This window comes from Equus caballus, chromosome 26, assembly GCF_041296265.1.
Source record: "Equus caballus isolate H_3958 breed thoroughbred chromosome 26, TB-T2T, whole genome shotgun sequence".
Lineage (NCBI taxonomy): Eukaryota > Metazoa > Chordata > Mammalia > Perissodactyla > Equidae > Equus > Equus caballus.
The window spans coordinates 17790530-17809424 of record NC_091709.1 but is presented as its reverse complement, the minus strand read 5'-3'; the positions used below and the strand labels follow the sequence as shown (position 1 = coordinate 17809424).

Here is an 18895-nt window from a genome sequence, read left to right as displayed (position 1 = left end):
ACTAAGATGCAACAGCTCCCATCGATTGCATTTGTGTGTAAATAAGCTTGGTTCCCAGCACAGCAGAATGGAGTATTTCTAAAAGATTTGAACAGATTTTCACATTTAAGTTAAACCTTTTAAGCAAAGAAAGTGATGTCATCGAGGAAGAAAAGAAGAAATAGCTGGAATTTCCTTTAGGATCTACAAAACAAGCAAGATAATTACCTCCCTCCGCTGCTCGCAGCTTCGCCTCCTCTCTGATAAGTTACTAGAATGTTACCAAAAACAAGGAACAATTAATAGACATGTTTATGCTGACAGACCAAAAGCTATTACATTCATGAGCATCTTTCTAAAATGAAACGCTTTCTCCCTTTCTACTCAGAAGCATTATAAAAATCATCACAGAAAACAGATTTATGATTCAACTAGTATTTTTTAAAAAATTATACATAATTAAATATGTTACTCTTATTTTCTTAATGTGCCAACAAGGTTGAGAACTAAGCCAAAGCAAAACTTTAGTACACTCCTATTAAATATAACTATTATACATTTGTACATTCCCATAGATTTCTATTTTGAATTTATGATTAGATCATATAATTTCATGATTTTATATAAATGGAATCTTAAATTTGGAAAAAGAAAAACCCTACTAGACTATTTTCCCAGAAGTATGAGTACCAGTAAGACAAAGATAAATGTTAAAATAAACCTTCCCTCTCTCCACACACAAAGATGTATGCCAAGCTGTGACTATTAATTAATGCAAACTATTCGTTATTGTGGCTTGTAGAAACCCCTCTCATTATATTTTCATCAGGCATGTATATATAGAGAAAATATATTTTAATGTTCTTGAAAGCATTCTCAGCTTAATAAATTAAAAGCTGAGATTAAAAAATTTAGCCATAACAACAACAAAAAAAGATTTGTACATAGTTAGGCAAGGGGTTAAGAAGATTAGTTTCTCTGTAAATGCAGACACATTTTCTAAGAAAAAATGTGTATCTAAAAGCTGCCAAATTCTGCTACTTAGAAGAACTCCAAACTGGGAGTCTGTTAAGGAGAGATAACTGCTCCCAGTGATTACAATAACTGGATTAAAACCAAGAAGCAAGACTACAGGTACATCTTGTACTCAAGGTGATGTGAAAGAAGACGACACACTTTCAAAGAAACTGAATAGAACAGAATATTACGATTCCGACTTGGGGAAAATGAAAAGTTTTATCTTTCACATGGGCTGGGTATTTTGGTTACCTTTAAGGATGTTGATTCTATGGACAGAGAATGGCAAGGGAGAGAAATTTTTGTTGGAAAAACTGCAAGCTTAAATTAAGGAAAAAAATGCACTGCCAAGTACAAAATAATCAATAAGATCATTAGCATGTTAAATCATGCTGAGGGTAGAAACAGTGTGTCTATTGAATGAAACACATGCAAACAAGGCTAAGATGCAACGTGGAGTCATGAATAAGTAACTGCATTAAATGGATGAAAAGCAACACCAACCACTTCTACTGCAAATGCATGCCTGACATGGGTCAATGAAGTATTGTATTCCATTTTAAGTTCTTTCCCCCAACTTACTGCAGGAAATGAAATAAAAACAGAAACACAATAGTACAACACATGCCAAACTAACAAAGGAAAGGAGGAGGGTGCAAATATATACCTGTTGGTGTGAAGGTAAAAGACGGGACTGAAAAATCAAAACAAAATATAAACCAGTTATTAAGCTGAAGAGAGAAAGGGAACATATCACATTAGTATAAATCAAGCAGACAGCGGAACATAAAACAAATGTAAATAACTAAGCCAGGAGCTCTGACCCTCTGATAGAGGAATAAAACCAAATCCGAGGTTTAAAAAAGGAGCTTGTCTCTACAGGTACTATTTTGAAGTGTCTGACATTTGAGTAGGGAGGGGAATTGGGCTGGGTTAGCCTGTGAATGACCCTGCATTTAGTAACATAGATTTGGCTCATGGCTTTAGTACAAACAGAAATCCTCTACTATTAATCATTTCCAAACACTGAGTGATGGATTCTTAAACAAGTATTATCAGGGTTCTGCTTGAACCTTATCTAGAAATCTGGAAGTGAATGCTCATTAAAGTGGACTAATAGGTGCACTTAAGTGTTTATCATTAAAAGAGATGGAGACAGAGAGAGAGGGAAGGAGAGAGAAAGACTTAAGAAAAGAAGAAGAAAAAAGAGAGAGAAAAAGAAATAAAGAAAGGAAGAAAGAAGGAGGGAGGGAGGGAGGACGGAAGGAAGGACAGAAGAAAGGAAGGAAGGAAGGAGGAAAGGAGAGAAGAAAGAACTGGAACAAAGAGAACCATAGAATTGAACTGTTTCACTGATAAGAAATGCCGGACACTTTATCATATAAAGTATAATGCTGTATTTTTATCATCATAGAAATTTGTGAATGGACAGAAAAAAAATGGGGCATTTTAGCCTTTAGTTTCTCTATTATAGTTTATATTTAGCAGCTTTCTAGGAGTAGGCTGAGCTTTTTTTTTTAATGCCACACTAGAAGCTAAACAATGAACAATAACACCCTCTGAAAACCTTCACTCTCTCTGCAGTTATAAATCTTAATCTAATCAATAATGCCTGAAATTGAACTGCAGACTCAAAAGTAGCAGCCTCGCCTCCCCCACTTTCCCTCTCTTCTGCCATTGCTGGGTGTTGGATAACACCAGAACTATTTCCACGTCACTTCAGAGGGAGGAGGCTGCCTTATTTTCCAAGCTCCTCAAGTTAATTGAAAGTAAACACTGCCCTGGGAAGGAAGCAAGGAAATCTACGTTACTCCCTTGAAGACTGAAGTTTGCTTTTAAAAAATCCTTAATACACACAAACTAGAATATTGATTACTTATTGTGCATCGAAAACCTGCCAAAACTGTATTTTCCACTTCACATTTGACTGTCTCTAAGAAATTTACTTTAGGATTACAGCATTTGGGGTTGTAAACAGGAATGCAGTAGCATCCTTTACAACTGTCACTTCTTACCAAACCATTTTATCTCTGAGCACACTAGAAAGAACAAAAACAGAAGCCCCAATGCTGTGTACCTAATTTACACACTGGCCTTCGTTGGTAGCACAGCAGTCCCTGTGTTGAGAATTCTATTGTGTTTTCATTCACTCAGATCTTTTCAGAGAGTCAATGTGATTTAGCTACAATCAAAAATTCAGAGCCATAGTAACAAGTCTTCATAAAAAAAGTAAAAAGGTACATTTGGAAGTACAGCTATTCAAGCAAGAATGGAGGGCCTGAACATTAATTTGCAACCACAAGGACATAGGGAAAATATGAAAGGGCCTTGTCAGTACTCCTAGCTAACTGCTAACCCCAGTTTGAGGAATTAAAGAAGAGATGAAAAGAAGTCAGTCTAAATGAAATTTTTACAGCTCGCATAGCAAAGTACAACTTAATTCTCAAAGCTTCCAACAAAAGAGTAATAAACTCTGTTTACCCACTGCCGCTGGTGCACTGTGTGAATGCACATGGACAAAGGGTACTGAGTGTTCTAGCAGAGGGCACATCTACGGATAAATGGAGGGGGAAGTGTTAAAAATGCTCACTATTACCCAAAGTCACACTCTGGTTTGATGGTTTATAGGTCAATAGGCTCTTTTACATTTATTTCTTAAAAATATTTCACTTCCTTTTTGCTTATAATTATCAGCATTGTTTTTGGCACAGACAATTTAAGGTTTCAGGAATCACTTCTTTTAATTGCACAGAAAAAGAATTATGAAAAAGTGCCGACGAGGCAAAGTGAGAAAAGCGGAATCGAATGCTCACCAATTACATTTGTAATTATGTTCTATGATTTCTGCTCAAACGCAAGCTAGTTAAAGGGACAATGATATTAGTTTAATAGATTTTGCAGAAAGAGCACATAGCATTTGTCAGCATGCTTAAAGTACATTAGTAAAGGAAAAGAGACATTTCAGAAAGGAACAGGGTTTCGTGTCACATATTTAGATTTCAAGACAATACAGAGCATCAAATTGTTTTAACCACACGGCTACTGCACTTCATCACAATGAGAAATACAGGATTCCCGGAGAATTCAAGAAGCTCTACATCTATATGTTAATTAGTCACTTTTCCTCATTAAATCAGATTTCAAAACACAACCCCCAACACCCTGCCCTTTCTCCGCTCCAGGACACACAGACACCCGCAAACCCCTTCTCTGCATTGTTTGTCAGTCAAAGGTTTTATGTGGTCACACATGTGCCTGACTTTGTTCTACTTTGTATACATAATGAGCACTGGCTCTCTTTGCAGTAACCTTCAAGCCCTCTTTTTCCATTTCACAGGGAGGGATACCGACATTTTGCTTCATCTCTAGATAGGACACATATCTGAAAAAAACATATTTAAGGAGGATAATACCAAGGCAAATGTATGTATATGAAGAGATTATGGCAGAGCCACAGGCCGGAGGCACACTGATTTATTTTTACAGTATGGGTGATGAATTTGTGTTGACTCTTTCTTTCCAAGACCCCTTGTGACCTAGAGTATAAATATTTTAGACTGCTGTCCCAGACTGTTTATAAGTGTATAGGGGCATTGGAGAGAACTTTTCATTGAGAAAAGTTGTAACTACCACTAAAAATTCTGACCTTTCCATATAATTGACCAGAGAAATGAGTTGGCCAAGACATGCAGGAAATGTTCACTTAGGAAATATGTAGAGAATCTTTTTTTTACAAAAGTGGTGATGGTGGGGGCGGGAATGTGTCTTTTGGTAATTCTCTCTCAATTTGCTTTGCGGCAAAATAAAAGTGTTGTCTCACACTAAAGCATAGGCCCTATAACTAAGATGAATGTATAATTTGTCATCCAAACCAAGACAATTCTGAGAGCAAAAAGGAGCACTATAAATAATTTAGTTGAACTAAAGACATAAATTGGGACTGCCCTCTGAAAATTGGCTCTTACAGCTACCCTACCAATAGCTCAGACCTGAGGCCCAGAGTTGATGAAGATATTTGTCGGGGGAGGGGCACTATCCGTCTGACATTGTTAATAATCTCCTCAGAGAGTAAAAAATACAAATCACCAATCTACAGACTTTGAGGACATGTGGCAAAGGGGTCTGTGAAATACCTTGACATATTCAGTTTATCCAGAAAATTGTAAATAATGGCAGCCAAGTAAACTTTCTTTTCTAAAACTGTAAACACATTTCTAACAACATCACCACCACTAATTAACAGCATATACATATTCAACTCTGCAAATTTAAATATAGCAATAAAAAAGTACTACATCTCATCTCTCTGCAAACTGAAGCACGTCAGTCATGCATTCCATATTCAGTAAGAAATGATTATTTTATAAATAGTCAGAAATAATCATTAAAATAATTTTATAAAGAATTTCTTTCACTTCACAAAGGGCAAAATGCTCCCTTTAAAGCTGTGTGAGACAGTTGAAAGCTTGTATTTATAATTCCTGTCACAAGGAGATTAAAGTAATAAAGTAATTCCCAAGAGAACAAGGGAATAGTATAACAATCAAGTGTAGACCTACCTTGGTAAAATATATTTTAAAGGAACTGGGCCTGAAAGCGATAAGCCTATTTGTAACACTGCTACTCAAAAGGAGTTAATAGGAAGATATCACAATAATATAAAAGTACTTTTGAAAATGTTTATATATTAAAATAATTTAATATAGGATATATATGATCACAAATAATTTGGAGTCACAGAGTAAAATCAAGAGTTATGGGAACATGTTAAAATAAGAAAAACTCGGGTAAGTTAATACCTTTTCTGATACCCGCATAAGTACTCGTCAGCCCATTTCTCTTCTTCCTGTGTCGATAGAGCCAGATGCTGAAGACCATGAGGATGATCCAACAGGCGGCCCCAATTCCTGCGATGAACGCTGGCTGCTTCACGACATCTGAGATCTGCTGAGCAAGGCTGACCTGGTCCTCAGGTGACACGGGGTTCCCATGAGAATCTGAAAAGCCATATTTTGATTAATTTGAGTTTAAAACTCAATGAGATAATGGATTCATACTTATGTAATATAAAATAATTGTCACTCTTTTGTTAATTTTTGGACCATGAGTTCTGTTTTTCATTCTGCAACATCCACCATTGCTAATTAAAATAGTTCATGAGATTTTTCAGCAAAATTATATTCACTTTATTTATTTTAACTCAAATTATTTATTTATTTAAAATAAATATGATATAAAAAATTCATGGAATATATTTAATGAATGAATGAAAGGAAAGTATAATAATAAGGGGTACCAAATAAATATGTATAGAAAAGATACAAACTTTCTCAGACTTCTAAAGGAATCCTCAATTATATGTTCTAAAAAGGGTAGAAAATAAAATTTTATTTCCTTTATAAGGTATATATTGAAAAAGAAAATGTGCGTGTGTGTGTGTGTATTCTTTTTCCCCCCCAACCCCCAAATATATTCTGGGACTCTTAACTGCCTTAGAAGCACATGATTTGAACCTATGTTCAGAAGGGTCTATAAAATTCAGGATCATTAAAAACCAAAGAAAAATTAAGATAATGTTACCATTGAAAGAACTATGAATAAACTTTCTTTTAAAACAATAACTGTGGCCAGTAATAGATATAAGAACATTAAATATGAACAAGAATTATCAACTGTTATGAACAGTCAAAAAGGCTTATGTTTTCTGTTAGCTATTTTGATTCAAGAATTAAAAATTGATGGAATTTAAGGCTATTAAAATGCACTTATTTTACATCTATGTTTAAACCTACTGAGACATTCATTTTTCAAGCCCACCATTTCATCAGTTCACATAGAGCGGTCTGCAAAGTCTGTAGAAAACTGGAAGCTGTTCCCTGTCACCAAAGCAACATCTTACTTTGCTGGCACTGAGTGAGGGCAATGCTGAGGATGCCCAGTGGGCAGAATTCCCATCAATGTCTGTAGTTTTAGTGTTCTTCCCCCACCACATCTGGTGAAACAAGCAGTGGTTTGCCCATTTCATTAGGATTGGTGCTTTCTTACAATCATTAAATCATTTGATTCCAAAAATGTCCTGCTAATACAAGCTGATTTAAAATAGAAACACTTATTCCAGTCCAAATATCATTTTTATTTCCAGAAAAATAATTGGTATCACTCATTATGTATTAATAATATTTCTCAAGCTGAAAACATTCTTACAGATTATATTTTCCTATTAGATGATACTGCATCCTGATAAGACACTGGTAGGAAAAATAAGCAGCATTCAATGGCTAAGGAAACAGCCTTAGGAAAATAGCACCCCTTTCTAAGTGAAATGGCTAAGTTGCTACTCATGTTTTGTGTGTGTGTTTTTTTATTTGCTTTTTTCTTGAACAGAATTCCAGGTTTCTTTATATGGAGGGTCAAGGCTGAAAGATCTATTTTCACAGGCAATCGCAGTCACCTGCCTTCAACTGTTTGTTGACTGAAAGTTTTATTTCATGTTCCAGACCCTTTTATCTATGGTTATCCTAAGAGCGCTTCATCCTCTGAAAGTTCACCAAGCAGACATATTCTTTTTATTCCTAATACATCCTTTGTACGTGCTAGGTTTATAGATTTCATGGCTATTTGTGCAAGGTTAAGTTGGGTAGCTTCAGATTTTATGGAGACAGCCAAGAGACGCTCCATGCAAGGGACCAGATGGGCTTAACAGAATAAAGTGTGGTGTGACTAATGAATAAAATAGCCACTCCATATCTCAGTCTTTGTCTCACTGCAGCTGAGTCTATATTAAGATATGGAAAACTGGAACACATTTATAATTCCAAGAAAACTAATTTGACCCTTAAATCCCATGATTTAAATCTTAAATAAATAAAATTACACATGGTCCTTTTTCCAATTTTTCTTTGAAAACCTAGACTAAAAGTCATATGTTATAAAAATAGGTAAAGGACACCAACAATGTATAGGGTCATCCCAATGTAACTTATAATTTCAACTGTAATAAGTTAATACTGACATTTCACAAAACTGGGAACTATTTGAGTAAAAAGATCTATATTGAGACTGTTTTCCCCCATAGCTTACATAACATTGTAACAGATGCATCAAGCAATTTTTTTAGTTTCCTGTATTGCTTGGAATTTTGTAATAAATGAACCAGAAATAACCATGAAGCTATTTTTGCTTAAAAGGTGTGTACATAATCACTGTTTTAAAATGTGCTTAATGTGAAAGATAATCCAAAAATCAAATTCTGGCTCGTGGCTGTGGTAGAGACAGCAAGCTCTTAGTAAAAGTTTGAATAGAGTTTTCCACAACATAGAGTTGTTGGAAAGTAGCTCCCTAGCCAGTGACTTCATTGTCCCGTGTTTCCATTTATCTATTTGGAATCAGATGACTGAGTTCTGGGCATGGGTGATGTACACCATTTGCAGACCTGTACCATTTAACCCTTCCACACTTTGTGTTTCTTTTCTTCCTTTCTGCTGGCCCAGGGTCAACCTTGGAAGCCCCACGTTAAAGAGCATAAACTTCATCAGCCCATGACCCTCCATATCTACATGGAACAGGGTCCCACCTACAAGCAATGGACTTCAGGTGGACTTTATGATTGTATTATACAACAGAGATTCTGCAAATGTATCTGTTACAGCATCTAGAATTTTCTCAATGGAACATCAATAACGGTTTCCAAATAGAATGCAAAATCCCTTATGTATAGTAACAAAATTTATTCAAAGCCAAATGTTTCCTAATTTTGTTTTGAAGTAATTTCTAGGATGTCATCAGTGTTATCAACGTGCCAAGTACTGTGTATTTATTTGTGAAGTATAAAGATTCACGTATCTGATTATTTTTTGTAATTTAGCAACTGACATAAAATACTACTAACGTTTAACTTCTGAACTAAAAGGAATAAACACAAAGTTGACCATATACTTCTCAGCATCTTTCATAGTTTAAACGTTGCCTGTTATCTGACCTTTTCCCTCCTTTTCCATCCATAATTGTATTTCTTGCCGTTTCTCTCGTTTGTTTTAGATTTTACTGGTAACCACTTGCTAATCTGTATTTTATGTTCATGCCACATTGCTTGTAGCGATGAGCGCTTGGCCCTGCTTTTGTGTTGGTAACAAATAACTATGGTAATAAAGTCTTCTCTGTCTTTTTATTTTTTTAATTCATCCAACCACTTTTGAAGCACACATTGTACTTAACATTCTAAGTGATTAGCATATAACCATATTCCAATGCTCTCTGACATCTCAGTCTATCTTTTGTTATAAAAAAACAATTGCAATTTTAAATAGACACAAAAATGATGACTATAAATTGCGTATCGCTGCAAATTTCCAAAACCTAGTTTAAGTTTTGCACGGAAGTGTGTTTTTTTTTTTTTTTTAAATCCAAGCAACCGTAAGTTCCATGAAGGTGCAGACTGTGTCTTTCTTGTTCACTGAGGTATCCTTGCTGCTCAATTAATAGTATTCATTGAATAGAGGAAAAGAATTCAACAAGACAGGAGTAGGATGACACTGAAACTTGGCACCTTTTGCTTGAAATATCGTTTAAAATGTGTGCTTTTTATTCACGGTCCATTCAACTTGCAATGATGGCTCCACTACATGCAAAAACACAAAAGCAGGGCCAAGCGCTCATTGGTACACTCTCAAACCAGATCCGTCCTGCACTGACCTAACTGGATGAACTGTGGCTCGCTCTTCACCCCAGCCCCAGCCCCAGTGCTGGCTGCCACCTCTACGCTGTATCGGATCCCTGGAACCAGGGAGGGAATGACCACAGAAAACGTGGAACCGTCCACGGTCTTGTTTATGTGGTATCGAGTTTCATTGCCAAGACACCAGACCTGTAAGAAGAGCACAACAAATGGGAAGCTGGTAAATGCTGCAAGTTAATACAAAGATCAACATAGCATATCATGGTTTTAAACCTAGACAGAGTTCAGATCTATCATGAACTTAATATAGGAAGTTTCAGAAGTCATTTTTCCCTCAGATCTAGTTCTGAGAAGACTCTTTCAGGCAAACCTAGTGTTAGTAGTGCAGGAGTGCCCCCTTATCTGCACGGGATACCATCCAAGACCTCCGGTGGATGCCTGAAACCATGGATAGTATTGAACCCTATATATACTATATGTTTTCCTATACATACGTATTTGAGGTGTGACAGCAAAACTAGCTCACATTTCTTTTTCCTTCTTCAAAATTTCCCAGATAGAAGATTCGCTCTCACCGTAGATCTTAGCAACCTCAGTATACTATTTTTTTTTTTTTTCTTATTAAGTCGAGCACTTTCACCTTTTCACTGAAAGGAAGTACGTTACGGCTTCTTTTTGGCGTATCCAAATTGCCAGCATCACTACTCTTGTGCTTTAGGGGCCATTATTAAGTACAACAAGGGTTATTGAACACAAGCACGGTGATTCCATATGACAGTTGATCTGATAATCCAGACGGCTACTAAGTGACTAACGGGGTGGGGGGTGGATAGAGTATACACCATGGATATACTGGACAAAGAGAGGATTCACATCCCCAGCAGGACAGAGCAGGATGGTGCAATATTACACCACGCTACTCAGAACAGTGCACCAGTTAAAACTTCTAAGTCATTATTTCTGGAATTTGCCACTTAATATTTTCAGACTGTGGTTGACTGTGGGTAGTGGAAACTATAGAAAGCAAAACTATGGAGAAGGGGGGACTACTGTACCCTCAAGACCTTTTTGAACTTTCTCATATACTTTTAAAGGATTATATTAGGTGAGTCTAAAAATTTTTGCTCAAAGACACTGGTTCCTATCAGCCCATATCATCAGGGTTTTTTTAAACATCTAGAAATTATTTGCCAGAAAAAAAAGGACCTTGTAAAAAGTTGTCTATATCCAGATAAGAAAAATAACTTATCTACCATCACTCAGCATTTGCACTCCTACTACAGCATAACCCTGGATGACCAGATAACACAAAACAAAGAGGAGGAGGAAGCTTCGAGTCTAGTACAGACAGTCCCCGACTCACAATGGTTTGACTAACAGTGGTTCGACTTTATGATGGTGTAAAAGAGACAGACATTCAGTAGAAATCATACTTCAAATTTTGAAATCTTATCTTTTCCTGGGCTGGCGTTATGTGGTACAATACTCTCATGATGCTGGGCAGCGGCAGTGAGCGCAGCTCTCCGTCAGTCACATGATCGTGAAGGTGAGCAACTGATATGCTTACAACCATGCTGGACACAGACAACCATACTGTTTTTCACTTTCAGTACCGTATTCAATCAATTACATGAGATAGGCGACACTTCATTATAAAATAGGCTTTGAGCTAGATGATTTTGCTCAACTGTAGGCTGATGTAAGTGTTCTGAGCAGATTTGTTAGGTAGGCTAAGCTATGATGCTCCGTAGGTTAGGGGTATTAAATGCATTTTCAACTTACAATAGGTTTATCTGGATGTAACCCCACCGTAAGTCAAGGAAGATCTGTACTTTACTTCAATAGTTCTTCAGGATAAAATTACCTGACGCTGTCACAGTCACATCACCTTCTATGTCAAAATCAAGACACAGTTGATTTAAAAAGAGAGCTTCTGAATAATCTAAAGCATCTTTATATAAATGTGGTTATTAAAAATAAAACTGAAATAAGGAGTAGGGATTATCCTAGGATTTAATTCAGCCTATGGTATGTTCAACTATTACCAATGAGAGAAAATTAGCATTCTGATCTCATATTTAAGTGGGAATATTAATTAGTCTTTGATAACATATATGAGATCATAAAGAATAACAATATATATTTGACTTGAAAGGAAAATATTCTTCCAATAGAAAATTATTGTATATTCATTAACTTTGATAATGATATTTCTGCTAGGAAATTATTTCCAGGATATTAAGATGTTTAAACTACACTATAATCCTTATTTTAAGTTTCACTAAAGGATTATTTAATCATAGCATGATCTTTTTCAATGTTGAAGAACTTGTATACAGTGCATGACTGGATTTGGACTCAGTTTCCAAAAGAAAATGATCCATGGAGTAGTAAACCTTGCTCTATATTCTTTAGGATATCCTCGAGCCATATGTGAGATTAGCTTCAAGTAGCCTATTGTCTAAACTGTAAAAGGAAATGGGATTTAAAATAAATCTAATATCAGTGTCCTCTGTCACATGGTCAATAACCTTTAATTTTTTTCTTTGAAAGTTAATATTATTTTAATATAGTTTCAATGCATAACACGAGCAAATGGTCAGACTCTATACCAGGATCTGACCATTTGGAAATAAAGAGTCCTTTGTGCTTTTTTTTCCCCAATTACATTATGCAGCTGAACCAAAGCCACAAACTGATTTTGAACCAGTCAATCAGATTCTGAAAGGCATTTTATTATTTTAAATTGACCATGAAGTTAAGTGAAATCCACCCTTTTGCATTTTTTCAGGAGAGAAATGAGTTTTGACTCTTAGGGGAAAATGCCTACATTACACAATTTTGCTTGAGAGCTGAGACATCACCTCATTTTAAATCCTTAAAAATTTCTATAACAGTTTATTTTCCAGACTGAACCATAGCATTCTGTCCCTCCCCAGTACGAAAATAACCCTGAAACTCATGAGAAAGCACTTAAAAGTGTAGAGACTCTTACCTTTTAATGACTCAATTACACTAGGAGATCTAATCTGAAAGACTTTAAAACATCCACTGTACATTTATGGCAGAATTTTAAATACTTAAAAAAAAAGTCACCCTCTTAAAGTGTACACAAATTTCATAAAGAGGTTTTCAGTTTGTCTTTAAAAATAATTTTGAAATAAAATATTATACCTAAAATTAAGCTCAGCATAGTTGGTTATTGAACAAATTAATTTGCTACTCAAAAGACCATTTATCGTCTTTATTTAGGCCTTAACAAAGAGTGCACATCAGAGTTACCTGGAGACATTTACCAAAATATAAACACAGGCCCTGATGTCAGACCTACTGCATCAGAATCTCTGAGCGTGGGGGCCAGGCTCTTATATTTGGAAAATGATTCCACAAGTGATTCTTGTAATTAAAAAGCACTGACCTCTGCTAGAGAAGGTGCATGTATTCACCTTCTAAACATCAGTTTCATATCAATAGGCACAGTCTAAAACATTCACCTGTATGAGGTAATCTACTAACGATCATAATTTAGCTAGTAACTAGAAAAATACTGAGGCATCACAGAAACGTAAGGCAGCGTCTAGAGAAATACATGTTTTGCAGTTAAATTTCGTCTAGTACATAGTGTGTTTTCAACATAAATGTTGAAAAAATACCATAAAACCTATTTTCTATTAAGATTTTCCTGATTCAGTCTATCAATTGGTCGTTTATCATAGCTCATTAAGATTTTACTATAACATGGAATCATTGTTAGGATAAATTTCACATCCTTAACTTAGTTTTTGTTGCACCTTGAAAATATTTGCTCAAAATGAATTTGTGTAAGTCTCTCTAAATTCATTGTCTAGAGCTAATGATTTCATAGGTTAAAACAATTATTCAGAATCATTAGGGTAAAATAATTATTCAGAGTCATTAGATTAAACCACTTGACAATATATCACATATTTGAAAAACTCATTTAAACATACAGAAATTTATAACTGAATTCCCTCTGACATAAAATTTTGTTTAGAGACTAAAACAAGATTTATTAAAAAAAAACCCTGATTTTCGGGCACACAAATAATTTTTCTAACTTAGCCCAAAGTTATAAAATTTTAAGTATATTATAAAAGGAAAACAAACCATATTTGATAGAAAATGATTCATAGCCAATTCCATAGGGCAATCCAATCCCTCAAAATATTTTTAAGCTATTTTTTAGGGACAAAGAAAGATTTTTATTAGCATTTACATTTGTTATTTGTGTGAAATTAGATGGAACTATATATTTTGAAACCACGTAGACTCTCACTTTCAAATTGATTTATTTTCAAATGGCTTTTCCAACAAAGAGAATTAGTCTACAATCACTGAATGAACAGGAGAGTATTTTCAGAAATAATTTTATATGCTGCTATGTCGACCAGCAGATGGCGCCAAATATTCACAAACGATTTAAGCACGATTTCTTTCCCCTTTGCGGGGGAGAGGGGTATCCATCAGTAAATTAGCACGTGTTTATTACCTTATACTCTTGGACCATTCCATTTTGAGTGTCTTCCGGAGGTGGCTGCCAACTAACAAGAATTGCAGTGCCATTTCCGTCATTCTTCGATACAGTTACGCTTTGGGGTGGGGCACTGGGTGCTAGTAAATTGTTTTTAAAAAGTGGATTATTATGAGTGCATTAGAGAACACTGAAAGACATTAACATTTAAAGTCAAATAGTAACTATAAAATTTATACCAATATATGCATAAAGATATATCATATCCAAGTCTCAATAGTCCCAAACTATTCGTTTTTCCTCAATATTGCTAACCAATTGTTCTTGTGATTTTTCCATAACAAAAGTTATATAGATTATCTCCACAAAACCTCCCAGAAAAAGTAACCCTGGTCCCATGTTCTCCCTAAAAATGTTTAAAAGTATTAGGATGAACGGTAATCATTCAAGAAATTAACTATATCCTATCATTTACATAATCAAACTAATGAAGACATTTCAGGGAAAATTCTGATTATTTTTAAAGAGTATACTTATGACACGTAACCTTTTACTTTTACGTAAATATTAATTTTTAATTTACAGTTCTAGGGTGGCCAATCCTACTGTTTTGTCTAGAACTGAGTGGTTTCCAGGAAGAAGAGGCATCAGCATAAGTTGCTAACCCTGGAAAGTCCTGGGCAAACCAAGACATTACTCATCTCATTCACAGTCCTCTCTCCAAATAATATTCCATAAACAGATGGAAAACAATTAATGGAAAGGCTTGAAAATTGAGAACAATTCCATCTTTAAATGTGAATTCTGAATAACTAAACATATCCTACATATTGCCATTAAGTAATACAATGTTCACGTTTGCACATTTTTATATATGCCACTATTAAAGCAAGTCAAGTATTATAGAATTTTGTTTTTTCAGTAGCTCTAATTAAAAAAATTATACAAGCAAAATATAATGTTCAATATCAAGACAGTTAATAATTACTGTCATCATTTACATTAAAAATTTTTCAATTAAGTTAATACAATTCTAATAAATGTACTGCAATTCACAATAATCACATATTTCATTATACTTGCCTTCTTCTAGAGTTTTGGCAAATTTTATTTCACTATCTGCTCCTTGAAATTCATTAAAAAAAGGACGAGCCTTAATTTCATAGTTGACTCCCTTTTTGAGATCGGGGATCACCACACTATTTTTGGTTGGGGTCCTCACTTCAAAAACTAACCACTCAGATTCACCGTGGTTGGCTCCAGATGGCCGATAAAGAATTTTATATCCTTGAATATACTGAGACTGTTGGTCCACCTATTAAAAGGACAAATAAAAGTATAATCATTCATATGTTTTTATTGGTTTATTTCAAAATTATGAAGATTAAATGTAACAAAATGCAAAAAATTCTATTTGACTTCACCCCACGGGTTTTTTTTTAGTTTATATACTAAAAATGAATCGCTGTTTTTTATAATGGGTTCACTTTTTCGGCTTAATATATCATATCAGATATAAATTTCTATGCTTCATGCACAAATGTGAGGCATCATGGCAGTTCTGTGGCAGACATCCAGCGAAATGTCAGGGTCAAGGGAATGATAAAATCAAATGTGTTTTACCACTTTCTAATTTTAAAAGCCTTCTTAATACTACTCAGAAATATTCCTAAGTTCAAAAGAATTTGGGGCCAGGCCCGTGGCCGAGTGGTTAAGTTCACGCGCTCTGCTTTGGTGGTCCAAGGTTTCACCGGTTCGGCTCCAAGACACGGACATGGCACCACTCGTCAGGCTATGCAGAGGCGGCGTGCCACAGAGACAACCAGAGGACCTGCAACTAGGATATACAACTAATACTGGGAGGTTTTGGGGAGAAGAAAAGAAAAAAGAAGATTGGCAACAGTTGTTAACTCGGGTGCCAATCATAAAAAAACAAAAAAATTCATGTGATAATGATCCTATCGCAAGTTATATATTCATAATTAATGCTCTGTATTCATTTCCTCTGAGACTGGTAAAGTTCATTATTGCTGTGTAATAGGAAGTTTTAAAGCCAGCTGCCATAATAAACAATGCTTACATTATAAAGTTATCATTGGTGGAGAAATGGATGACAGATATATATAATTTAAATATCTGCTGTATATATATATATATATAGATCACATGATGATATAATGATCTCCCAGAAGGCATCTGCCTATTAAAACTAAGATCAAATACTGCAACAACAATGACTCACTGTCCAGTGCACTTCGATTGAAGAGGAAGAAAGGATGGTAGGGTTGTGGAGATGCAGTACCACATTTCCCAGTTCTCTCTGGACCTGCTTGTGATCCACCCCCTGACTTGTTGGGGAAACATCTGCAACAATCCAAGAAGACTGTGTTAGAGCCCACACAATGTTACTAATGTGAATGAAAACATGGTGAAACAATCTTTTCACTCATAGCAACTCTCAACAAAGAAGAATCATTCCAACTGTGAAGCCAACCTGTGATAGAGAATAAAATAGGAACAACTTAACCTTTTTATTATGATCAAGAGGAGAGGGAGATACAGAGAGAGAGAGAGAGAACAAGAAGAGGGCATGTAGAAAGCAAAAAAGAGCAGGAGGCCAAGGTAACCCTGGCCAACAGCAGCGTTTGAGGCTCCCCGTTCCATGTCATGATTGCTTTCTTGCCGAGGATGAGGAGCCTGGTGCAATCCCCTCTGAGTTTACAACCACTGTAGTGATCCTAACTATGCATGAAAGAGCCAGAAATTGCAGCAAAGTGGATCAGTAATGAAAAGAATGAAAACATATAAGGAAAAAGCAGCACCAAAAGAAATTAGACACCTTACATGTTATAAGATGAACCTGGATATCTTCTCAAATGAGGTATGTGATAAGTTAGGGGCAATGATGGGGCAGACAGGAGCCACCAGTGGAATGGAATGGAATAGAACAGAATAAATTTGATGAGAAAGGAGCACTTAACATCTATTTAATAGCTGGTTTGATTTAGCTTAGTTATTGTATCATCGTAAAGAAGCCTTAATAAAGAGTCCTTAACTCAAGAACACCAAAATTTTAGAAAGGAGACAAGAACATAGTAAGAATTAAACTACTACTGGTGTTCATTTATGTTGCGCTTCTTTTTTCAACAGAGGGGTTTTATTAAACTTAATAAGTCTGTACTCAATAAAAAACTGCCCATTTCTAAAGAGGTTTCCTAAATACAGATGTTTTGCTTTGTTTACAATAGTAAAAGAAAACGCAAAGGGACAAAGAGAAGAAAATAAAGAATTTTTTTGTGTCCAGAATTCTCCTTATCAGAGTATTGTATCTCGGCACGTGTATTCTAAGATTATGTATCATCCCATCAACAGACACAAGAATTTTAGTTTCCTATATGATTAAATACCTTCAAAGAGCTGACTTTGGATAGAAAGCAAAAACATGAATATTAAAAATGAGGTTGGGGGGCCGGCCCCGTGGCCCAGTGGTTAAGTTCGCGAGCTCTGCTTCGGTGGCCCAGGGTTTCGCTGGTTTGGATCCTGGGTGAGGACATGGCACCGCTCATCAGGCCACAGAGAGGCGGTGTCCCACATAGCACAATCAGAAGGACACACAACTAAAAAATACAACTATGTATTGGGGGGATTTGGGGAGAAAAAGCCGAAAAATGAAAAAAAAGATTGACAATAGTTGTTAGCTCAGGTGCCAATCTTTAAAAAAAAAAATGAGGTTGGTAAGTATCTTTGATGGAGTTCACGGAAGGCAGGCAAATGGAAGAGATGGCTGATCAAGAGTGCTATTCAATGTTCTCGGATATAATACCATTGACTGTATACTGAGCCTATAAATTAAGCTTATAAATAAGCAAAATGAAAAAAAAAATGGAGATAATTTTGGGTTCTCATACTTTATCATATCCTACAAATACCACTGGCTAATATTGTCCCTCAGGCTACCTATTATCACAGCTTATAGATAGAAAGCACTTACAGAATTACTTACATATGAATGTGTTTAATCAACATTGGCTGAGCTAAAGCAAATTACTGTATGGAAAACACATACATCACATCAGCTTCTAAACATATTCTCTAATATGTAAGCTTCCATCCTCAGGGAATTTTCTGCCTTTTAGGAAGTATCTTCAAACACATAAATAACCATTTTAAAAGATAACTACTATGATTTGCATCGCAATCTCTAATTTCTCTGGTTTGAGGTAAACTTGCCAGTTAGTCTCTTTAGAAAAATTACTAGACTCCCTTGCCTAGTGTAACATTTTGGCAATGGCAGTCTAGAATATTATTTTAGGAAATTTCCCATCAGAGAGAAAAATGGAAAGTAATGTCTAATAATGTAACATTGAGAAGTTTATGAATCAGTCCCTTTATTGTTTTTGTTCTGCGCCTCCTCCTGAAAGAAATGCATTATAATGTAAAAGCTCCTTCCCAACATTTAGACTTAAACTTAGAGGAGACCTCAGATATGATTCCATCCAGTTGCTCCCCCACTATTGGGATTCCCTATACACAATCTCGAGGGAGATTACTCAGATCTCACTTCGTTACTTACAATAACAAATCTCTTAATATCTATACCATACAATTTCTATGTACATATTCTTTAAAGGATAAGGCTCAAGAATGCTGCATGGATAGGACATGTGGATGAGAAACAGTAGTAACAGTACCAACCACCACCACCATCCCAGCAATGACCACCACCAACTCTA

General features: G+C 35.5%; 1 protein-coding gene across 15 annotated transcripts in view; it reads right to left on the bottom strand.

The window, feature by feature from the left end:
- ROBO1 (roundabout guidance receptor 1) overlaps positions 1–18895 on the bottom strand; it is a 1062787-nt gene that overhangs the window by 47117 nt on the left and 996775 nt on the right. For 10 of the 15 annotated variants that reach the window (XM_005606101.4, XM_070252490.1, XM_070252484.1 and 7 more), the window contains 7 exons: positions 16405–16526; positions 15246–15477; positions 14181–14302; positions 9688–9859; positions 5796–5993; positions 1664–1690; positions 208–250 (listed from right to left, as the gene is read on the bottom strand). In XM_005606101.4, coding sequence (XP_005606158.3) covers positions 208–250; positions 1664–1690; positions 5796–5993; positions 9688–9859; positions 14181–14302; positions 15246–15477; positions 16405–16526 — 916 coding nt within the window. The remainder of the gene's footprint in view (positions 1–207; positions 251–1663; positions 1691–5795; positions 5994–9687; positions 9860–14180; positions 14303–15245; positions 15478–16404; positions 16527–18895) is intronic. The other 5 variants (XM_070252492.1, XM_070252485.1, XM_070252491.1 and 2 more) reach the window with 1 other exon arrangement.